This window comes from Portunus trituberculatus, unplaced genomic scaffold (assembly GCF_017591435.1).
Source record: "Portunus trituberculatus isolate SZX2019 unplaced genomic scaffold, ASM1759143v1 PGA_scaffold_227__1_contigs__length_320803, whole genome shotgun sequence".
Lineage (NCBI taxonomy): Eukaryota > Metazoa > Arthropoda > Malacostraca > Decapoda > Portunidae > Portunus > Portunus trituberculatus.
Genome location: NW_025541395.1, coordinates 212,555 through 238,112, shown reverse-complemented (window position 1 = coordinate 238,112; position 25,558 = coordinate 212,555). Strand labels below are relative to the sequence as shown.

The following is a 25,558-nucleotide window of genomic DNA, read 5'->3' as shown; positions in this document are numbered from 1 at the left end:
CACTGCGACAGTCACTAAAAATTGTATAAGACGTAACCGGTAGAGTAAAAATAATCTGTAAAGCTAAGACTATGGCAGACAGCTCCGCTGTAAAGACGGATATATATATATATATATATATATATATATATATATATATATATATATATATATATATATATATATATATATATATATATATATATATATATATATATTTATTTTTCAATTTATTTATTTATTTATATATATATATATATATATATATATATATATATATATATATATATATATATATATATATATATATATATATATATATATATATATATATATATATATATATATATATATATATATATATATATATATATATATATATATATATATATATATATATATATATATATATATATATATATATATATATATATATATATATATATATATATATATATATATATATATATATATATATATATATATATATATATATATATATATATATATATATATATATATATATATATATATATATATATATATATATATATATATATATATATATATATATATATATATATATATATATATATATATATATATATATATATATATATATATATATATATATATATATATATATATATATATATATATATATATATATATATATATATATATATATATATATATATATATATATATATATATATATATATATATATATATATATATATATATATATATATATATATATATATATATATATATATATATATATATATATATATATATATATATATATATATATATATATATATATATATATATATATATATATATATATATATATATATATATATATATATATATATATATATATATATATATATATATATATATATATATATATATATATATATATATATATATATATATATATATATATATATATATATATATATATATATATATATATATATATATATATTATATATATATATATATATATATATATATATATATATATATATATATATATATATATATATATATATATATATATATATATATATATATATATATATATATATATATATATATATATATATATATATATATATATATATATATATATATATATATATATATATATATATATATATATATATATAACATTATATATATATATATATATATATATATATATATATATATATATATATATATATATATATATATATATATATATATATATATATATATATATATATATATATATATATATATATATATATATATATATATATATATATATATATATATATATATATATATATATATATATATATATATATATATATATATATATATATATATATATATATATATATATATATATATATATATATATATATATATATATATATATATATATATATATATATATATATATATATATATATATATATATATATATATATATATATATATATATATATATATATATATATATATATATATATATATATATATATATATATATATATATATATATGTATATATATATATATATATATATATATATATATATATATATATATATATATATATATATATATATATATATATATATATATATATATATATATATATTTATATATTTTTAGAAATAATTGAATGAACACTTACAGGTAAGATTTTTATTTATTTATTTTTTTTATTAACAGAATCACATAAGTATAAGGCAGTGAGTTTTTTTTATATATGTAAAAGTTTGTTAATCTTAATTTGTCTTCAAGGTTTCTGTCTTGGCTCTGGCCAAGAAAAGGACAACTTTTCAATCTCCTCCTCCAGACACTGCACGATGACGGGCGCCCCTTCCCCAGACTTCCGCCCCTCACATTCTCCTCCAAAATAGGCGGAGCTGTTATGAGTTGCCAAATGTTCCCGCGATTCTTTTGGATTTGCACACATTAGTCTAAACACCTGCACCAACCACCTGAAGGGATCTCCTTCTCGCCCCACCCTGAACTGCTGACCAGGGTCCTTCTCTTGTCTAGCCCCTAACTGCTGGGAATGGTCCCCCTCCTGTCCAGCCCCAAATTCCTGAGAGAGGTGCCTTTCCTGTCCAGCCCCCAACTCCTGGGAGTGCTTCTTCTCCTGTTCAAGCCCCAACTCCTGGGAATGCTTCTTCTCCTGTCCAAGCCCCAACTCCTGGGAGTGGTTCCCTTCTTGTCCAGCCCCCAACTCCTGGGAGAGGTTCCTCTCCTGTCCAGCCGCCAACTCCTGGGAGTGGTCCCCGTCTTGTTCAGCCCCCAACTCCTGGGAGAGGTCCTCCTCCTGTCCAGCCCCCAACTCCTGGGAGTGGTCCCTCTCCTTTCCAGCCCCGAACTCCTGGGAGACGTCCCCCTCATGTCCAGTGCCCAACTCGTGGGAGTGGTTCCCCTCTTTTCCAAGCCCCAACTCTTGGGAGGGATCCCCCTCCTGCCCAGTCTCTAACTCCTGGGAGTGGTCCCCCTCCTGCTCAGGCCCTAACTCTTGGGAATGGTCCCCTTCCTGCCCAGCCCCCAACTTCTGGACATGTTTACCGTCCCATGTCCCTGCCATCTCCTCCCTTCGCTTTTGCTCTACCCACCGCAGGAGCGCATTCTTGAAGCAGAACCCGCTTGGCACCGGAATATTCCACTCACGTGTGGAAAACCATTTGAGAAACTTTTTTTTGTGATAAGGCATCCAGGGTTCTGCCTTGAGGCGGGAAAGAAGTACCTTTCCCAACAACTGTACCTGGCGTTCTGCGGGGCTCAAGCTCTCCAGCACTTTTGCTTCTGTTAGAGCAAAGCTGCAACGCCATGTACCGTCTGCAGCATTACTGAGCTGCATGGTCTTGGTATCCTCGGGAGTGAGAAAAGGTCTCGAAATATGTTCCACCCACGGCACCTCCAGCACCGGCACCAGGTCCACGCCAATCAGCAGCAGTGGATACTCTTCTCCCTGCCAGGCCAGGGCGAGTGCCACGCCCACCTGCGTGCTGGTTAGACCTGGCGGCACCAGGCTCAATCTTCTGTCCTCTAAGATATGGCCAGCAAGGCAGCGGTGCACTTCCTCATACAGACCGGCCATAAATTTATTGTTCTGAAGGTGGGCTTTGTTAGTCTTTATAGAAATCTGAAACGATCCCTTAAGGGTAGCTTCCTCCTTCGCTCTCTTACTAACATTTACTTCTATGTCATCCTCGTGAATCACGAGGTTTATATCAAATTCGTCGGGGGCGTACAACTTAGAGCCGTCTCGTGAACTGCCTGCCAACTTGAGGTCACCGCGGTAGGTGGGATTAGCAGCTGACACCTTTCTCATGATGATGCCTATTTCTGATAAGATAGCTTCCTTCACCTCAAAGGCCTCGCCCTTTGACAGATCTACAACCACCTGCTTAGCCATATCCTGCAGCTTTGGCAATGATATGGCTTGCACAAGATTTCTAGTAGTGCTTTGGGGATCATGGTGGTCAGATGGTAAATGTAATTTGCGGTTGTATTTCCAATACTTACTGAGAAATATCTTAAAGTTATCTCTTACTTGCATGGCAGTGGTGCCCGCAAGGCAAGTGGCACCCGCATGATAAGTGGCGCCCTGCGTTCCTCGGTGTTCCAGGAGTTCATAATTACTCTTGTGGCCAAACATTGCGGCTAAGTGGCCTGGTGTCTGACCATAGGTGTCGCCTTGCTGAAGGTTAGCGCCAGCGCTAAGTAGCAGCTCCACACACCCAACCTGGCCGTGCGAGGCCGCCTGATGGAGTGCTGTGGTGCCGCAGATATCATCCAGTACCTCGTCCACTAAAATGCAACCGTTTTGCAGCATATAATAAATTAATTGAAGAAGACCTTTACGAGATGCCAGAAGCAGAGTGTTGCGAACATCAATTGAGGTGAATTTAATATTGATATTTGTGCGATCCTCAAAAGTATCTTCTGTATACGCAGCGCTGTCCGTGCAGCTTCCTTCTCGTGGTCTGCCTTCAAGGAAAGCTCCATATTCTTCAGTTTTTCACTCTCCTTCTCAAGAAGCTTATGTGTGTAAAGAAAAACAAGGCGGTGAATATATAACTAAATAAATAACAATTTACTTGTTTTGTTGTGTATATGCATATATATATATATATATATATATATATATATATATATATATATATATATATATATATATATATATATATGAGAGAGAGGGAGAAGTGGGGTTAATGAAATAGTTAGGAGGATTGAAGTGTTTAGGGATGGTGAGCGAGCCAACCTCACCTGCTCCAAGTGGTGTCGTCTCTCCTCATGGGTTATTATATCCAGGGGAAGGCGACCAACAGAGTCTGGCACGTAGGGGCAGGCCCCAAGGTCCCTGATTAGCAGTTCGGCCATGTACTGGTGCCCGGCGTCTAGCGCGGCGTGCAGGGCACTGCCACACGAAACTTGGCTGAAGGAAGACCACGCTCCTGCACTATGTAGGAATGATGCAGTGAGTGGGCAACTGGCGGCCGCGGTCTTTGCCAGCAGGTCGCTGATAGCTGTTCGGTCAGTGCCTTTGCCCCATCGCCAAGCAGTCCTCCACGGAGTATTCCCCTCGATGTCTTTCAGCAGACTGTTGATGCCTTTCACAAGGACTCTGCTTACCTTTACAAGACGACGCCTCTCCGCACGCAGCCGGCAGCAGTAGGCCTGTGAGACAGTGAGGTTTGGTACATCAGGGATGGCAGGCACACACGCATGCAAGCTTTTCCTCTTAGCCTTGCACTTTATATCTCTGCCCGGAATCATGCCAAGTCTGTTCTTCAACTTGCCAAACACTCTTTCATAAATAGAAAATGTCAAAATCTTTCAAACTCAAACTCTCCTCGTGACTTCTGGCATCTAGCCAAAAACATCTGAAATAACTTCACTTCTTCATCTTTCTCTCTTATATTTCATCCTGATGTGATGGCACCATCTTTTCTGTCTCTAAAGCTGAACTCTTTTCTCAAACCTTTGCTCAAAACTCCACTTTGGATGATTCTGGGCTTGTCCCTCCCTCTGATTATTTCATGTCTACAATCAAAATTCTTCGTAATGATGTTTTCTATGCCCTTGTTGGCCTAAACCCTCAGAAGGCTTATGGACCTGATGGGGTCCCTCCTATTGTTCTCAAAAACTGTGCTTCCGTGCTTGCACCTTGCCTGGCCAAACTCTTCCAACTTTGTCTATCCACTTCTACCTTTCCTTCCTGCTGGAAGTTCGCCTACATTCAGCCTATTCCTAAAAGGGTGACAGTTCTAACCCCTCAAACTACCGTCCTATAGCTTTAATCTCTTGCTTGTCTAAAGCTTTTGAATCTATCCTGAATAGGAAGATTCTCAAACATCTGTCACTTCACAATCTTCTGTCTGATCGCCAGTATGGCTTCCGTCAAGGTCGCTCTACTGGTGATCTGGCTTTACTTATTGAGTCTTGGTCATCCTCTTTTAGAGATTTCGGTGAAACTTTTGCTGTAGCGTTAAAAATATCAAAATCAACTTTATCTTAAGTTTCCTTTCCGACCGCTCTATTGCTGCTGTGGTAGCCGGCTACTCCTAAACCTATTAATAGTGGTGTTCCTCAGGATTCTGTTGTGTCACCCACTCTCTTTCTATTATTCATTAATGACCTTCTTAACCAAACTTCTTGCCCTATCCACTCCTACGCTGATGATACCACCCTACGTCTTTCCTCGGTCTGTCCTTTGTTCATAATCTTAACTGGAAACTTCACATCTCATCTCTTGTTAAAACAGCTGCTATGAAGATAGGTGTTTTGAGGCGTCTCCGCCAGTTTTTCTCGCCCCTCCAACTGCTTACTCTGTATAAGGGCCTTATCCAGCCCTGTATGGAGTACTCTTCGTATGTTTGGGGGGTTCCAGTCACACAGCTTTACTTTATAGGGTGGAATCGAAAGCTCTTAGTCTCATCAACTCCTCTCCTCTCACTAACAGTCTTCAGTCTCTTTCTCATCGCCGAAATGTTGAATCTCTTTCTGTCTTTATCGGTGTTTTCATTGTAACTCTTCTATTGATCTTTCTAACTGCAAGCCTCCCTTTCTCCTGCGGCCTCGCTGCACAAAGCTTTCTTCTTCTTCTCATCCCTATTCTGTCCAACTCTCTAATGCAAGAGTTAACCAGTACTCTCAATCATTCATCCCTTTCACTGGTAAACTCTGGAACTCCCTCCCTGCATCTGTATTTCCGAATTCCTACAACTTGTCTTCTTTTAAGAGGGAGGTATCGAGGCATTTGCTCCCATAATTCTGGCTGACGGTTTTGGCACTTGTTGCACTTTTTAGAGAGCCAGTTGTGGGTCAAGACGCCCCCATAAGTTCCTGAAGGGAAATTGTAGAGGATTGGGGCAGAGAGCAGGAAGTGACGATAAATCGAAACAATCACATAATCATATAAGGTGAAGTTGTTGGCAAAGGTTTGAGATCTAGACGGAAGAGATGGCAGTGGTACCACCCATGCCAGAAGTCAGGAGTTTGAGTTCAACAGATTTTGACATTTCTGAAAACAGGCTGGATAGCTGAGGCCGAATGAACGTTTTGTCCTTCATATAACCAGTAAGTGGAGCTATGAATTGCAATGCAGTCTTTTGAGGTCAATTAAAATGGAGGAGATATCACGATAGAAGGTTTAGGTATTATTTTAGTACGTATTTATGTGTTTCTATTTTGGTTCATAATGACGACGTTATATACTTGCGTTTCATTCATGAGTAAAGGAATTTGTATACGGCTACCTACGTGTGTAGGTCCCATGAACTTACTGTGAAGAGCATTGCCTGGAGTGGGGAGAAAAAGTAAAACCTTGTCTCCTGGTTTGAAACTTCTCATGACAGATTTGGGAAGAGAATTCTGTTGCATTTTAGTTTGAGATTTGAGGAAGTTTGATTTAGCAAAAGATCTGACTTCACTGATTTTATTCTTAAGGTTACTGATGTAGTCAGACACACTGGGGCTTGAAGGAGTATTTTGAGTAAACCATTGATCCTTTAATATTTTGAGAGGCCCCCTGATCTGTCTACCATAGAGTAATTCAAAAGGGAGTAACCTAAAGAATCTTGAGGAGATTCTCTTAAAGCGAAGAGAAGGAAAGAAATACTTTCATCCCAGTCTCCTTGATGCTCCAAGCAATACTTCTTCATCATGGATTTTAATGTTTGGTGAAACCGCTCCAGACAGCCTTGGGATTGGGGTGGTAAGCCGAGGAGGTAACATGGTCGATGTTTAGCTCATTCACTATCTGTTGGAAAAAATGGCTAGTGAAATTGCTACCCTTGTCAGACTGAATTTGTTTTGGAATTCCTACCGAGGTGAAAAAATGTATTAGATGTTTTACAATGGTCTTTGATGTGATGTTCTTAAGAGGGAATGCTTCAGGGTACCTGGTAGTGGGATCCATGAGGGTTAACAAATACTGATTCCCTCGTTTGGTTTTGGGTAAGGGCCCTACGCAGTCTAGAATGATCTTTTCGAAGGGCTCCGTCTGAACTGGAATAGGCGTCAGAGGAGCTGGCACAAGGCGTTCGTTAGGCTTACCCACAATTTGACATATGTGACATGTTTTTACATAGTGTGACACATCCTTTTTCATTCCTGGCCAAAAAAATGTTGAAGAGCCTTCTTGTAGGTTTTTTGGATGCCTAGATGACCTGACAATCCATCATGAGCTAGTTCTATAATGGCTGGTCTTACAGACAAGGGATGACAACTTGATGTGTTTCTGACCAGGTGTCTAGTTGTTTCAGTTCAGGAGGTCTGTAGGCACGCATCAGGACTCCTTCCTGATAATAAAAACAAGGCAATTTAGACATATCCTTTGTCTCACTGGCAACATGTCTGATCTTAGCCAAAGTGAGATCCTGTTCCTGAGCATTAATCAAATTCTCCTTTGAAATGATGTTATTATACAAGTTGTCAGTAGAGGCAATCATTGGTGGAGGAGGTGATGAAAGGGCAGGGGACTTGGACTGAGACCTGGTGACTGCACACACTGGGAAGAAGTGAGGGATGTTTCGTCCAGGGTCTTAGTGGGACTTTCTGTTAAGGGAGAATCAAGAACAATTAAGTTTGGAACAGCCAAGTTACCCGCAAGATCATTACCCAGTACAAGATGTACCCCGGTACTGGCAGTTCACCAGGTTTAATGGCTACCTCAACCTCTCCTGAAATGAACGGGCACTGTAAGCTAATATTAGCCAAGGATAGGAGAGCTGTGATTCGAGACCTGTAAGGATCACCTTCTCCCAGTGAAAGCCTGTTTGATGTTAGGGATGACATCTTCCCTTAAGATGGATTGGGCAGCACCTGTATCACGCAGAACCTTGATATTTATTGCCTTGTCTTTACCATCAGTCAGGGACACTTTACCTTGATACATGTACGAGTCATAAAGTTCTAGAGGAGAGTTGACAGGGTTAGCTAGGGCCACTGGTTTCTTGTTCTCAAATGTGTTAGGTCTAGGGGACACAAAAGAAAATTGACGTTGAGAACCCTTGCAATTTGGGTGTCTACATTTCTGGATCGTGTGTCCTGGCTTCTTACAGTATGTACACCAGGGGGAATTATATGCATTTGGCGAGAATCCGGTTGGCTTACCACCCGCGCCCCAAAACCTTCCCCAAAGGAGGACCTAACATTAGACAGTGAACCACGACCTCTACTACCCAGGGATCCCATCAACAAAGCAAACGCATCAGCCACTTTAGCGGCAGACATAAGATCACTCTCTCCCGTTCTTCCACATGCCTCAGAATATTAAATGGTAACTTGTTCTTCCATTCTTCCAGGACCATTAGATTGAGCAACTCCGAAAAGGTGGTAATGTTAAGGGCGGCTAACCATTTCTTAAATTGTCTTAGTTTCTCACTAGCGAATTCAACATAGGTGTGAGACTCTGGTTTCACATACTTTCGAAACTGCTGTCTGTATCCATCAGAAGTGATAGAGTAGGCGTCTAGAATGTTACCTTTGATCTCTTCATATTCTACCTCATCACTAAGGCCGTTGTATACCCTATAAGCTTTTCCTACTAGCTTAGGGACAAGGAGAGACACCCACTGATCCTTGGGCCATTTATTCCTATTAGCAATGCTCTCAAAAGCGCGAAATGACCCGTCAACATCAGATTCATCAAAAGGGGGAACTAGCGGAGCAGCTGTAGCAGGATTAAAGCTTGCTAACTGTTTCTTTATATCTATTTCTTCCCTCTAAACTTAGCGTCATTTCGTAGGGCTAACTCCTGAATTTCTAACTCTTTCTCCTGCCTTTTAAGTTGTAACTGAAATTCTCTCTTCCTTTTCTGCCTGTAGTTGCATTTCTCTTCTTTTCTGCCTGTAGTTGCATTTGTTTTCCTGTAATTCTCTCTCTTTATCTTTATCTTCTTTTTCTGCCTGTAGTTGCATTTGTTTTCCTGTAGTTGCATTTGTTTTCATGCATCCGGTATTCTAGTTTAAGCTTCTCAATTTCCCATTGACTTATCCTACTCTTATCCTGTTCTTCCTGGGGACTGTGTATTATAGTCCTCGTAGAGGCTGACATGGGAGTTAACTCTTCTATGGCATTTCCTAGCAACTGACCTTCTTGCACTAGATGTTCAACAACTACATTCTTAATGACCTCTTTAGTCATCTGAGACGTGATGGGAACATCAAAATGTTTAGCGATGGTCTTCCATTGGTCCTTCTTTATATTAGCATATTTAAGTTGTTCCAGAGAAGGGTCGGCACAAAATCTTCAACGTTAAACTGAGCGGAAGCCATATTAAATAGATGTTAAACCACAACAAAAAAAAATGATAAGCGAATTACTTAAGTGAGGAACTTGGCAGAGTGATAATAAAGGCAACCTTGAAATTACCTAGATTATACTTAAGTAAACACTTATGAGTACAATCACTAATGAGGGGTAAACTAGAGAGTTACGGCATTAAGAGGGATCCGGATTACTCTAGTTACGAGACTTGAGAGTGAGGAGCGAATTGTACTGAGACTTGTTATTGATAAGGAGGCGGATTAGTCTGAGAGACTAGTTAAAATGGCCGATTCTAACTAGCGAGAAAAATGATCCGCGAAGTGAGGGCATTGAGGGTTCGCATGAACATATGATGATCCCAACACTTGGATAACACTTATTACACACCTGCCTATGTGCAAAAATAGAGATAAGTGCTATCGGTGAACACGCCTTTCTACCTGGTTTCCTGCTCTACCACTGCTATGCGATACCAATGAAAGTCACGAAGCACGTTTAACCCAAAAGGAGCCACTTGATCGCACAAAGGTAAATTTAAACCACACGCAGAGTAAGTCACAGAAAAAAACACATCAGAGTCACAACACCACAGAAACACAAGCAATCACAGAAAAAAGTCACTGGAAAAATGGAACACTGAACATGGGTTATAATGGTCCTGTCACGGTCGCCAATTGTTACGTTCACCGGTTAAACTGGTAAGATTGGCATCGGAGAGCCGGTGAACAATAACAATAAAAAAAACACTGCAGGTTCAACTGGTGAGGAAATGCAAAAGGGGTCACTTTAAAAGCTATTTTAATAACCCATAATGAAATTGACACATATATAACAAGAAACATGAAACACAGATATATAACATGAAACACAGGAAAATGACATACACATATACATATAACACAGTAATAAATACAACAATAAAGAACCCAACTTAATACCTAACAATAATCCTAATCCTATATAGAGGCAATGTGGAAAACACGGACGAGGGAAGTGATACTTATGCGGTGTCGCAGTGGTGAAATGCTGGGTGATGGTTGATCCCACGGCAGAACCAAGAGGCGTTGTGTTCACTGGTTGAGGCTTGGATCTCAACTGCCAATCCAGAAAACCAAGAGCTGGCTCAACACTTTCGGTTGAGTCGAAAGGGGCCGCGTGAATCCAACTTCGGGACAGTAGCCGGGCTTCATGAAACGGTGACGTGGAAGGTTCACGAGACGGTGGCGTGGAAGGTTCACGAGACGGTGACGTGGAAGGGGAGGCGGAGAGGTGGCGAACGAGGTAACAAGCGGAGGAGGTGATGGTAGTAATGCATGTTACGGGCGGGTCGTAACATGAGAAAAAGAATGAGGAATGTATGCCTCCATGCCAGACACTAACACCTCTGTTATGTGTTCAGCACAAAGAGATGGGTCTCTGACACGGAAACAGTAATAATTCCAAGGAAAATCAACATATCTCCTCAGGTCCCCCAAACTGGCATAGGCAAAGCACCAGAGGCACCTCAGGTATGGGGGATCCTGTGGAAGGATTGGAGAATTAGGGCAAGATACAGAGATGAAATTGTGATCGGAGGAGCCCAACGAAAAAGATAGGGTGACAGCATGAGCAGAAGGATTAGAGGTGAGGAAGAGATAAAAAAATGTTGTGCGTATCTCCAAGACGGTCAGCAATACAAGTAGGGTGTTGCACTAGTTGTTCTAGGTCATGGAGGATAGCAAAGTTGAAGGCTAATTCACCAGGGTGGTCAGTGAAAGGAGAGGAAAGCCAAATATGTGGTGAACATTTAAATGACCATTCTTAATTTTTAATTTTAAGTGAAGTGTGTGTGTGTGTGTGTGTGTGTGTGTGTGTGTGTGTGTGTGTGTGTGTGTGAGTGTGTGTGTGTGTGTGTGTGTGTGTGTGTGTGTGTGTTTTCCATCCTGGCCTGTAGCATCTATAGGTAACTTGAAAAGAGTTTGAAAGTTTTTAGCTTTTAAGCTTCCACCCATTCGTGGTGCAGGCATTTTTATTTATAGTGGTACCCATATTAGGGTATCTTTAGTGTAACCACCTAGAACGTGGGTAGCAAGATGATATGCAGTTAAATTTAAACCACTCGACAATATCAAGGCGATATGTGGTGGGATTCGAACCTACGCTTGGACGTATGCCCGATCCCACGCTCACAATTTTATCCACTATGCCACCGCCTCCCTATCGTGTGTGTGAGTGTGTGGGGGGTCGAGGGGTGACTCTGGATTCCCCAACCTGGAGTACAGTTCCTGGCTTTAGTATTGTAACATTGCATTTATTATTTTTTTAATACGTATATAACAATGTTAAGAGGTTTGAGCGCCATGCCGCCATGGAGGTGAGCCAGATTTTTTTTCTTTGGCGCCGTCCATCACCCTCTTCAAGGTATCTGAGCTTGTCATGCACACACACACACACACACACACACACACACACACACACACACACACACACGTACACACACACACACACACACACACACACACACACACACACACACACACATTGATGTGCTCTAATATAAATGATTCTCAAAGAAAGTTTTGAAGGAGGGAGGCAAAACAAATGTGGAGACCATTGAGGCACCAGTGACCACAGTGACACCATCATACTGTATACTGTGTAGCTGCCGCCTTGCTCACTGCACGCCATTACTCACTGGGAGAGCCGCAAGGATGGCAAGAGAGAGAGAGAGAGAGAGAGAGAGAGAGAGAGAGAGAGAGAGAGTGTGTGTGGATGGATTGGAGAGCGTGTGTACCTGCGTTCTTTCGTGCATGTGTTTGTTTGGTTTTTAGCCGCAATGGTTAGTGTGAGTGCGGGGAGAGTAGCAGGCTGGCTGACAGATGATGATGCAGGCCTGGGCCGCGTTCCGTTGGGGACCGTATGGCGTACAGTATGGCATACTTCCCCCGAATCGGGGGGGACCAGCATACGGCTCGCCTTGCGGGAGCGTGCGGGACCTTGCGCTCCTCGGAGGAGAATGCTTGGCGGTGTCTGGCAACTATTGTTTATCAACAAACCGCAGACGTCCGCCGCTTCACCACTATATTATCAGCGTGGGGGATGTAAATGCTATTTTGACAGCTTATGCGACGTCACAGAACATCAAAAACAATGTGGTAAGTCTGTTATCCCTTGTAGAATGCTGGAATAAGGAAATATGACGAAAATATTAGTATTTATAGCAATAAAAGACGGTGTTATATGTGTCGCATTTCTTCACACAGCCTCTGAGGCAGAAGAGACAGCCTCTACCGCCATGGTAGCTGCTACAGAGGCCCCTCCAGCACCTGTGGCTGCAGGGACAGTTTCCCTTTGCATTCGAAAGTGTTCTATAAGTCTTTCCCGGAGTAAAGAGGCACTATCATCTCTGCATAGTCCTTGACCCTCACAGGACTTGGCGGCCTATCATCTCCCTCTTCTCCTTGCCTTGGCAACCTCTCTTCTCCCTCTTCCTCTTGCCTCAGCAATATTTTCTCCTCTCGTGCTAAGAGGAGCTCTGCAGCGTCCAACAGAGGGTTTTTTGCGAGCTCTTGAGCGAGGAGGAGGAGAGCAGCTTGGACGGCCATCTTTGTCAACAATACCCGTATGGCTTGCGCGTTCCCTTGCGTTCCGTTGGGGGTTGCGGGGGGGGCAGCGTGCTAACTTCCGACGGAACGCAGCCCTGGTACGTACTACACGCACCACTAACACGAACACGTCAAGCTGAGGCTGCTCCAACACAAACGCTCATCCCTTCCAGCTAACACACCCACGACTCATCCAAGCCTTTCCGAGACTCTCAACGCTGCATAGGGGCCGCCGCTGACACTCGGCACCTTTACAGTGTGTGGCAGTGCTGAACACAGGCAAGGCAAGGCACTACTACTCACGGTGGTGAGGCTGGCCAGCACCGTGGAGGTCACGTTTGGGCTCTGCCACGCATTCTGCAACAGGCTGGCAGGGAGCCAGGCACCGCTCGCCAACAGCAGGCTGACGGTGCGTTTTCGGTCGTTGGTGACAGCCAATCTGAGGACTGAGGGGCCAACCCAGGACTCTAAGGGGGCGCCCCTACACAGGAGGCGGGACACCTCATGCACGTGGTCCCCGCGACTGATTGTTGATAGCAGTTCCTCGTACAGCTGGCTGGAAGGCGCGCCGCCCTGCCGGAGAAAGAAGGGAAGCCCTGGTGGTGATGGCATTGTAAGGATAAAGATACATGTATTGTACATATATGTAATATAATATGATAGACAAATATGTTGTGTTGGTGGCTGGCGCAGTGTTCAGAAAGTATCGCTCCGTGACAACTAAAGTATTCACTACAGGCTGTGGCTACGTATTTCAGTGTGTGTGTGTGTGTGTGTGTGTGTGTGTGTGTGTGTGTGTGTGTGTGTGTGTGTGTGTGTGTGTGTGTGTGTGTGTGTGTGAGAGAGAGAGAGAGAGAGAGAGAGAGAGCACCTTCCCCGTTTTTATCATGTGTGTTAATGGCGGGGGTGAAATAGGGAGTGGGTGCCTTTCCCTTCATTGGTGTATGTGTGTGTGTGTGTGTGTGTGTGTGTGTGTGTGTGTGTATGTGTGTGTGTGTGTGGCTGCCTAGTATAACAACTATGTTCAATATGGTGTTTATGTCTGGAGTTTGTTTAGCGCCATGGGTAAGAGCCAAAATATATACTGTATTTAAAGAGGTAACATATCAGACCCAAACAATTTCGAAGGAATAAATGTCATTAATTCCATTACTGAATTACATGATATGGTTCTTTGCCACAGTCTAGGTCACTGGTTCATCCCGGAGCACAGAACCGGCGTTGCTGCACCGAACATATCGTCACGTTCCGCTTTGTCACGGACATGTCTCGCCGGAAAAAAAAGACAAAATTGTTTATTACGTTCGTGAATCTCAGCAAGGCTTACCAAGGGATAAATTGTGTATCATATTAAGGCGGTTAGAGTGTGTCATGGTGATGCCAGCAGCTCTGGTAGCGATGTACATCACTACTGAGTCAGTCATTGGCGGTGCCGTTATGACAACCACACGTGGGGGTGAGGCAGGGATCGCCCACCTTATATATATACTTTTTACAACTCTCATGAAAGATTTTATGAAATGAATCCAACAGACGGGTTCCTTGTTTGGCTCCATACCTTAGTGTTGATGTACTACACTGCTCTTGACCACGAGTAGAGGAAGGATAGTAGAGAAGGTGGATGTGTTAGTCTTTTTGCAGAGTACGGCATGGTTATCAATGAGGCCAAGACAAAGATTTTCGTTGTCCATGGTAAAGATGTTGATGCGGAGCCGTTATGTGTGGACGGGCTAACTATCACCCCTTGTTCAAAGTACATGTACATAGGAGCGCCTATCACGAGTGATAGCTCCGTGTCCTCCGCCTTAAGGTGCACGACAAAATGAAAATGAGTGGGCCAGGGGGGGTTAGGGATGCCACAACTGAGATCAAAAGTGCCTGCCATGAAGAGGGGAATCTTGGAGCGGCTCGCTAAGAGTTCTGATGCCAGGGTCGCTAGGATAGCAGAAGCTATTCAAAACCCGCCTTGGCGTGGTGAACACGAGGATGAGAGCCTCAAGGGGAAGACCTGGTGCACCTGTTCTCTGTGACTTGGGCTGCGGCAGACCTGAATCGCTTGGTCATCTGCTCCAAAGCTGCCCCAAGTTAGCGCCTGAGAGGACGCGGAGGCACAACCGCGTCCTCGACCTAGTTGTTAAACAGCTCACTAGCAAGGGGCTGCAGGTGTTCCGTGAATGTTCCATCAGGACACGGGCCGGGGTCCGGGTCCCTGATGTTGTGGTTTGGGGTCACGAAGGGGCCGTGGTGCTAGACGTTCAGATCGTCGCTGACAACTCAGTCGGCGACTTCTTAAGTCGGGCCCACGGTCTTAAGTGCTCCTACTACGACGTCGGGGATATCCGGGCCTGGGTAAGAGAGAGGACGGGTCACACCCCAGTGTTCACCACTCTTACCATCAATTGGCGTGGTCTTATGTCGACCCCCTCCTATATAGCTCTTAAGAGCCTAGGCTTAACAAAAGCAGAGCTCCGCCTCCTTACAGTCCGGGCAATGGAGGGGTCCGTTGCGACCCTCTGGGCCCACCGGGACATGGGGGGCTCTGGGTAGTCGAGTCCACCAAGGTAAATAAGGTCTAGCCCGCCTAATACCTAGGGCGAATTGCCATTACTATACCCATCCCTCCCTTGGACCGAGGCCCATGGTCTCGTTTTCGATGTTTTATTTTACTATTATATATGTTTCATATATTATACAAAGTGTCATTTTATGTTTTTGTCTAAGTTATTTGCAAAGATTATATATTTAAATAAGCACTGTGTAGCATATACATAGGGCGTAAAGTCCTACCCTACGGGGAATAAAAACTATTATAATTATTTAAAATAACTATCAAAAACTTACAATGTTTGAGGGAAGGGAGGGAAAGTTAAATTGCACATAAAAATCATTGTTTGCTTTGTAGTTGAAGTAATGGCTCAGTTTTTTTTTCTCTCTTTTTTTATGTTGTGGCCTATAGCGACTGTAGGATTACTTGTTAAGTATGGGAAGCGCTGAGTCACTAAGAGGTCACGCAGCATTGATGGGGACAGCGGGAATGTCTAGGCTGATTGAAAGGCCTCTCAGTTACCATAGGATAGACAATGTAAGTTTTTCCAGAAGTGTCACACAACACTCATCAAACATAAACTGATGATGTTAATTTTTTTTGTCAGCAGCCTTTCGGATACTCTGTATGCATGTGTTAAGAACAGCATCAAACAGGAGGAAAGTACGGATTCAGAAGACAGAGAACTGAGGAGATGGGAAAGGTTTATGAATATGAGAATGATTCCAGGGTTTGGAAAGCTATCAACTGGAAAGGTGACTATAATACTTAAATTTATAGAGATGGTGTTGTACCTAATGATGCACAATTTAGAGACCACTTTCAGGAAGTCCTGAACCACTGACACTGACGAACCGAACGTGAGAACATATATTAATATTCCTGTCGTTGACGAAGCTATATGTCCCTCAGAGGTACATAAATAGGTACGACGAATGAAACTTAACAAAGCATGTGGTCCTGATGGTATTCATCCAGGTGTATTCTCACTCTTGCCAGCACAGTGGATTGTTACACTTGCCATATTATTCAATAATATATTTACATTCAATGTGTTCCCTCATGCTTGGATAAGAGCGAAAGTTTTTGTTGTTTTTAAGAGAGGAGACAAGGCTAATCCTAATAACTATAGATGAATAAGTGTCATAAATGGTATTGCAAAACTATATGAGATGGTGTTAGGTGAAAGCCTAAATCAATGGTTCAAGCCAGATAGAACGCAGGCGGGAGCTCAAAGGAAACGTGGTTGTATGGAGCATATAGTGACTCTTAGACTTATTACCAATATAGCCAGAATGAAGAAGATTAAATTGTTTGTTTTGTTTTCGGAAGCATATGATACTGTCCCAAGACACAAACTGTTCACGGTGCTGAAGAGTTTAGGGTGTGGGGCAATAATGCTGGCAGCGATAATAGCCATGTACCACACCATTGAAAGTGTTATCGGCTCTGCTTTGTTGACATCCACAGAGGGGGTCAGGCAAGGCTCTCCAACCTCTTGTTTGTTGTTTATTATTTTTGTCAATATGTTAATAAGAACTATCAAAGAGAAATGTCAGCCAGAAGGTTTTATAGAGTGGTTACAAATATTAATGTTTATGGATGATACAGTTTTGTTATCGACAAGTAGGGCGAACATGTACGAGAAATTGACGATATTAAAAGACTATTGTAGAGAATATGGTATGAATACGGTGGAACAGGTGATGTTGAGCCGGTTCAAGTAGTAGAGATGATTGTAGAGCATTGTACCAGCTACATATACTTAGGTTCATCATTCACGAGTGACGGCTCTGTAACCTTGTCCGTAAAGTTACATGCTAAAAATAAGTTGTGTCATGTACTCATATTCATTTCATTTTTGAAGAAGAATAATGATATTCCGTTTATAGTGAAGAGACGAGTGTTCGATGCAGCATTACTATCGTCCCTCGTGTATGGCTGTGAGTCGTGGGTGTGTGCTGACATCAAGTCTGTGGTGAAGCTTTACAATTGGGCATTGAAACAGCTGCTGGGGGTGAGGAAAACAACACCTAATTATGTTTGCTATGTGGAGTCAGGCTACCCGTCGATTTTGTTAAGTACAGCCAACATCAGTTTTTCGGAAAAATGTGGAATGAAAGGTCCAGTATGGGTGATGATCCACTTGCTTTTGCAATCAGGAAAGTAATTGCAACAAATACACAAGCAGGAAATTTTATGAGTGAGTTAATAGAGAGTGAAATACCACATGTATCTCTACTATTAGAAAAAACAAAAAGTTGTGTCAGAGAGTCAGCAGCATCGAGGTGTGTGGTGTGTAAAGACCTCAACCCTACCTTGACTACTCATGATATATACACTCGGAGGGAAACCCTGATTGAATTTCATAGATTTGAATTTACAAGATTTAAAGTGTCAGGCCAAACATTAGCCATAGAGACTGAGCGATGGAATAGGCGTGGCCGGGGTCGTTTAACACCAGAAGAGCGGTTGTGTATTTGTGGTGCAATACAGACAGAAATACACGTGGTGGAGCGCTGTACCCAGACACATCTCAAACACAGATATGCCTGCCGCACACTGGAGGGCATCTTCAATAATTTTCAAAATGAAGTAGTTTGTGAGATATTATACAACGTACTGCAAACATATAAATGATAAAGATAGTTGGCTATTTTGGATATGTGTATTTTATATGTTAAAAATGAGTAAAGGTATGTAAATGAATAGGCTATGTAAGTTTGGTAATTTTTCTATTCATGGAAATTTGTATGGGAGCTTTCAGGTTGAGTAATGGATGGATGGATGGATTTTGTTTAAGGCGCTGCAACGGCTGAGGTCATTTGGCGCCGTTTCAATAATTTTAAAAGACAGAGCAGTAAAAAAATATATATATATAAAGGCAGTTAAAAACAGTAGAGTATCTAAAAAAAAAAAAAGACAATAAAACTAAATCAAATATTAAAATGCATATAATGAAATAAGAATAAAATTCAAAGCTTTGGGAGAAGCCCAGCTTCTCCCAAAAACCTAATAACGTCATGGCCCTAGGCCAGACAATAATTTTAAAAAATTTAAAGTGTCAGGCCAAACATTAGCCATAGAGACTGAGCGATGGAATAGGCGTGGCCGGGGTCGTTTAACACCAGAAGAGCGGTTGTGTATTTGTGGTGCAATACAAACAGAAATACACGTGGTAGAGCGCTGTACCCAGACACATCTCAAACACAGATATGCCTGCCGCACACTGGAGGGCATCTTCAAGAATTTTCAAAATGAAGTAGTTTGTGAGATATTATACAACGTACTGCAAACATATAAATGATAAAGATAGTTGGCTATTTTGGATATGTGTATTTTATATGTTAAAAATGAGTAAAGGTATGTAAATGAATAGGCTATGTAAGTTTGGTAATTTTTCTATTCATGGAAATTTGTATGGGAGCTTTCAGGTTGAGTAATGGATGGGTGGATGGATTTTGTTTAAGGCGCTGCAACGGCTGAGGTCATTTGGCGCCGCTTCAATAATTTTAAAAGACAGCAGTTAAAAAAATATAAAAAATATATATAAAGGCAGTTAAAAACAGTTGAGTATCTAAAAAAATAAAAGACAATAAAACTAAATCAAATATTAAAATGCATATAATGAAATAAGAATAAAATTCAAAGCTTTGGGAGAAGCCCAGCTTCTCCCAAAAACCTAATAACGTCATGGCCCTAGGCCAGACACTCTGGTCCAAGGACCTTTGATATATATTAGACACCGCTATCTATTTTTCGGAAGCCGTACTGTATCGATGACAAGTACTTTCCCTCTCCAAGTACCACATGAGTCTTATATTTACCATTTTTCTAACATTTTAAAAATACAAGACGTCAAAGATATAGGACGGTAATTCGTAGCCGATCCTTCCCAGGCTTCGGAAATGGAAGAACCACTGCCACAGCCCAAGAAGTAGGAAAGTCACCAGTATGCCAAATCATATTATAAAGATTTAATAAAAAGTTAAAAGCACTGTCAGACATGTGGCGCAAGAAGGCATATGGAATATCATCTAGGCCAGGAGAAGAGTCATGACACTGGGACAAAGCAGTCCGCAACTCGGAGGCAGAAAAGGGGACATTATAAGACTCTCCTCCTGTGGAAGAAAAATTTATGCAGAGAGATTCCATTCTCTGGCGATAACGTGCGCCTGGAGCTGCAGGATGCCTCCGGGAAACATTGGCAAAGTGCTCCGCGAAGAGGTCGGCGACAGTCCTAGGATCTCCCACCGTTCGCCCAGCAGACAACAAAACTGGTGGGGGAGGAGCAGAATACTTCCCAGCAATTCGCTGGACTTTGTTAAAGACATCCGTACGATAAGTGTGGGCATTAATGGAAGACACATAAGCTTTCCAAGAGGTTCTTTGTGCCTCTTTCAAAACGAGGCGGGCCCGAGCTTGGCAGCGCCGAAAAGCTTCCAGACACTGCGAGTCCCCACGATGTCGCCGGAGACGAGAGTAAGCTGTCCGTTTCTCTTTCACCGCTGCAGTGCATGCTGCGTTCCACCAAGGAACGGGGCGCTTAGTAAAACGACCTGACGTCCTAGGGATTGTCTGAAGCGATACTGAAATAAAAAAAAATCGGTAAAATAATCAACAGCCTCAGCACAAGTAGAAAAGTCAGCCAGCGGACGGAAAAAAGAGCTAAGGTCTGTGAATCGAGGCCAATCTGCCTTATCTAAAACCCAGCGTGGGGGCCGTGACTGTAGCTCAGATTTCACAGATTCTAATAAAATCGGAAAGTGGTCACTACCGTGTAAATCTGGTAGGACTCGTCAATTAAAATCGAGTAAAGAATTAGATGGACAAATAGAAAGATCGATAGCCGTAAAAGTCCCAGTAAAACTATGGAAATGTGTAACATCCCGAGAATTTAAAACCTCCAATCCCTCATCTTCAATAAAAGAACCGATTAAAACCCAACGAGGATTACTAACATCTTCATCCCACAATGGGTGACGGCCGTTAAAATCTCCCAACAAGATGAATGGCGAAGGTAGCTGACGCGCCAGGCCGTCAAGCTCATCCCTGGAGACAGGAAGCCGAGGAGGGAGATATAAACTGCAGATGGTGTACAGTCGTCCCATAAAGACCTTAACAGCAACCACCTGAAGGGAAGAGTTAAGTTGTACCGGGATAACAGGTATATCCTGACAGACTAAAATAGTTGTGCCACCGCGGTGACCCTGGTCAGGGAAAGGAGTGTTAAAAAAGGCACGATAGCTAGGAGGACTAGAGTAAGTACTATCACCAATCATAGTCTCTTGTAGAGCTACAAGGCTGGAGAGAACTCCGACAGCAAAGCTCGGAGTTCCCCTCCCCCCGAGGCGCGAAGGCCTCTACAGTTCCCCTGTAAAAGCTTAAAGACGACTATTTGGGTGCAGTGGACGAGCGAGCCTTTTGAGGCTGCCCGTGACTGACCTGACGAGAAGACACCGGGGGTTGAGATGTGCCGGGTCGTTGGACCACAGCCTTTCGGCTTATCGGTGGGTGATGCGAACTATCATTACTTCTACCGGTCCTCGGAGGACGAAGATCAGGCTGGAATGTACTTTCCGATGCAGTGGGTCCACGAGGGACGGCTGTGACAATATCATCGGACGTCTCCATGCTCAGACTGTCCTCATCACAAGAAGCCCGATCTGAGACGGAGGGCGTCACAGGAGGCTGGACAGAAACTACTGGAGCTACCATTGCAGAACGGTCCCTCGAGGACTCACGATCACGTACACCAGGAGAAACTTTAGACTGTTTAGGCTGAGCTAAATCTATCAACTCCGCGGAGCCGCTGTGCCGTTTGGTCAGTCCCTTCAAAGGCTTAGGCGATACAGGTGGCAAATGGACATCCACTACATGGGTGACTTTGGTCAAGTCCGTATTTGTCTCGTCACTTCTAAGAGTTGACTCAACCGAGTCATCGGACAATAGGGCAAACCTATTAGCCAAATGAACAGGACCACCCGCCCCAACAGAGCGAGAGGTAGCTGGATTTGTCGTGTTTTGGACCGGCCAACTCAGCAGAAGAGCGAGCGGCCAATGATGGATGTCGCACCAGTAACGTCCTTCTGGCGGTACAGGAGTTCACGGCGGGCGCTACCTAGGCTTGTGAACTGAGTGTTAGGAAGTTGTAGAATGTCCTGCTCCAGGCGATACCTGGGGCATTGCCTGGAACGTACCTGGTGAGCATCGCGGCAATGGAAACAATAAGCTGCACCATTGCAATGCTCCTCTGAATGTGAGTCGAGTGCAGAACAATTACCACATCGGGAAGATTCCTTACACGAGCCCTTGCCGTGACCGTACCCATAGCATGAGAAGCGACGGGACGGGAAATAAAACGCCTCATTCTAAGATTAATAGGTCCGATATTAAGACGGCCTGGAGGGTGGAACCAAAAATGGTGAGAAGGACCATGTTGGAGGAGTTCCTCATCTTAGTCACCTTTTCCACAGAGGTAGGACACATTGCTAGTATTTCCTCCTCTGGAAATTCATAAAGGTCTTGACTATAAACACAACCTTTACTATAATTAAAAGTGGGGATGAGCCTTAACAGACTCAAACATTCTGTCAGTAGGGCATGGGAGGTGTTGCAACATCCTCGCTTGTGTGATATCTTTAACTCGCACTAGCACCCCTTTACCATATTTCTTGAGGTTTCCCTCAGGAATAGTGCCGATTTCTTTGGCAAGTTCCCACGCCCATTTCTATAGTACGCCACAAACCAACGACGAGGCGGGATCTGGCGGACCTCAGGAACTGAATTTTCTAAATAGTTGTCAAAAACATTTTGGATGTAATCCATGTCACTCTCTGAAATATTACGTGACTGGAGAAATTCAGTTTTAAAGCCATGGCCGGTGAGGGGCAGAGATGCTACATGTTCATATGCTAAACAGGGTTCATCACATGACATAAAAATCATATAGCAGCGGTTAGAAGGAAAGTCCTTATCATAAACCAGTTGAATGCGAACAACCGTACCATACGCCTTGAGAAGTGAGTGCAAGGCATGATAAGAAAATGATGGATTAACATTTACCATTACAAGAGAGTCATTTGCAATAGAAATGCGTCCCTCAGAAGAATTTTCAGAACAGCAGACTGCTGTGGGAGGCCCTTGTGGAGGGGAATCCTCCTCCTTACGTAGATCTGAAAATGACGTCTCGTGGGCCAGGTCAGCCACCTCACGAGAACCTGAATGTTTTTTTTGTGTGTTTTCCCATAAAAAAAAAACAGTTATACAAAAAAATGGCTCCAGGGGCAAGGGAAACCACCAACTGGGACTATAATGGGAGGGAGCGCTGGCTCCCGTGGACGGGGTACCTCGTCCCCATGCGGACCAGTCGTTTTAAAAAAAGTCTCACATGTTTGTCCACGACAGAGCTGAGACCCCCCCCCAAGCATCCCTGCCTGGACACCCAACCATCCAGCATAGGACGGCTCCTATTGGGCGATCCCTCCAGCGGGTGGCTCCACTGGTCCACTAGCAGCTTACGTAGAATTAATTTAGTCTGGCCCCTCACTGGCGACCTTACTAGCATGGGTAGCCCTCTCTCCCTCGAAAGGGCAGAACAGGGGCCTAGGCCCCCTCTAGCCTAGCTCGCCAGGTCACAGGGGCACGCAAGCCCCCCCACCACGACAAGGTGGTTCCCATCTGGGGCGGCTATTTAAGTGACTTGATATTTTTGTGGACTACAGTATTTCACTTGTCTGTGGATTTTTTTTATGTATATTTTTATGTATCTGTTTCTGTAGTCAATAAATCCTCTATCTATTTATCTATCTGTAAAGCATAAGGTATTTTTAACCTTTGTTGAGTTAAATAAAGCTTGTGATCTGGTCCCTTGTGACAAATTGTTTTTAATTTTAAAGCGCATTGGATGCGTCGTGTTAATGTTGGCTGCGTTAGTGGCTATGTATACTCGGAGTGTCATTGAGTCGGTGAGTGTAGGTACTGTTATAACCGCCACGCTGGGGTTCGTCAGGGCTCGCCTACGTCTTGTCTGTTACTCATTGTGTTTATGAATGAGCTTATCAGGATGCTCAAGCGTAGTTGCCAGTGTGAATGTATACTCTATTGACTAGCTTCACACACTGCTGTTAATGGATGGATGACACAGTGTTGCTATCCACAACCAGAGAAGCATGAGAGACAATGTTACAGTTCTAAAAACTTTCAGCAGTGATTATGGCATGACTACCAATGCAACAAAGACCAAGTTGTTTGTTACTGGTGGTTCACAGGAGGAGACAGAGCCGGTGCGGGTGGAGGAATTATTTATCAGCTCCCGCACGTCATATGTGTACCTGGGATCGCCCTTCACAAGTGACGGGTCTGCTTCGCCTTTGAAATGGCATGCAAAAAAAAAAAACAGGTTTTGTCATGTACTCAAATGTTTCATTTGTTAAGAGGTATAATGATATACCTTTTATTGTCAAACGAAGAGTATTCCAGGCGGCGTTCCCCACATGGAAACCGACTTGTCGTGGTGGGGGGCTTGTGTGCCCCTGTGACTTAGCGAGCTAGGCTAAAGGGGGCTTAGGCACCTGCTCTACCCTTTCACGGGGGAGAGAGCTACCCATGCTAGTATGGTCGCCAGTGAGGGGCCAAACTAAATGGTTCCTACGTAGGCTGCCAGTGGACCAGCGGAGCCACCCGCTGGAGGGATCGCCCAATAGGGGCCGTCCTGTGCTGAATGGTTGGGTGGCCAGGGTGGGAAGCTTTGGGAGGGGGGGTCTTAGCTCTGGACAAACTTTCTGCATCATGTGGGGCCTTTTTAAAACGATTGGTCCGCATGGGGACGAGGTACCACGTCCACGACAGCCAGCGATCGCTCCCATTGTCGTCCCAGTAAGTGGTTTCCCTTGCCACTGGAGCTATTTTTTTGTGTAACTTATACATATGGTTAAACATAAAAAAAACTATCATGGTCTCATGAGGTGGCTGACCTGGCCCGCTAGACGTCATCTTCAGGTGTGAGTAGGGAGGAAGATTCCCCACCGCAAGTGCCTCCCACAGCAGTATCCTGCTCTGGAGTTCTTCTGCGGGACGTATCTCTTCTGGCTTGCATTCCGTTTTGATGGTAAATGTAAATCCATCTTTTTCCTATCACGCCTTGCACTCCTCTCTCAAGATGTATGGCACGTTTTCCCGAATTCGACTTGTTTACGATAAGGACTTTCCGTCTAATCGCTGCTATGTAACGTTTCTGTCATGCGATGAAGCCCGTTTGGCTGTAGAACATGTAGCATCCCTGCCTCTTGCTGGCTCTGGCTTTAAGACAGAACTTCTCCACTCTCGTAATATCTCGGACAGTGACACGGAATACATCCCAAATTTTTATTGACCATCATTCAGAGAATTCCGTTCCTGAATTACGCCAGATCCCGCCTCCTCGTTGGTTTGTGGCGTACTATATAAATGGGCGTGGGAATTTCACCAATGCCTCCTGGTATCTTACCAAAGAAATCGGCACGATTCCTTAGGGGAATCTGAAGAAGTATGGGAAGGGGATGCTCGTTCGAGCTAAAGATACTCGTATTACGCAGGCGAGGATGTTACAACATCTCCCATGCCCTACTGACAGCATGTTTGAGACCGTGAAAGCTCATCCTATCTTT

At 42.8% G+C, this 25,558-nt stretch overlaps 2 protein-coding genes across 2 annotated transcripts; both read right to left on the bottom strand.

The window, feature by feature from the left end:
* Window positions 1-1,746: 1,746 nt before the first annotated feature.
* On the bottom strand, window positions 1,747-4,050 carry LOC123500419. The gene has a single exon (XM_045249138.1). The coding sequence runs from the start codon at window positions 3,841-3,843 to the stop codon at window positions 1,780-1,782; it is 2,064 nt and encodes a 687-aa protein (XP_045105073.1). The 5' UTR covers window positions 3,844-4,050; the 3' UTR covers window positions 1,747-1,779.
* LOC123500424 lies at window positions 3,852-13,978 on the bottom strand. Its single transcript, XM_045249142.1, has 3 exons — window positions 13,670-13,978; window positions 4,278-4,688; window positions 3,852-4,049 (listed from the first exon to the last, which is right to left on the bottom strand). Exons 1-3 carry the CDS (start codon window positions 13,976-13,978, stop codon window positions 3,852-3,854), a joined length of 918 nt encoding a protein of 305 aa, XP_045105077.1.
* Window positions 13,979-25,558: the final 11,580 nt, after the last annotated feature.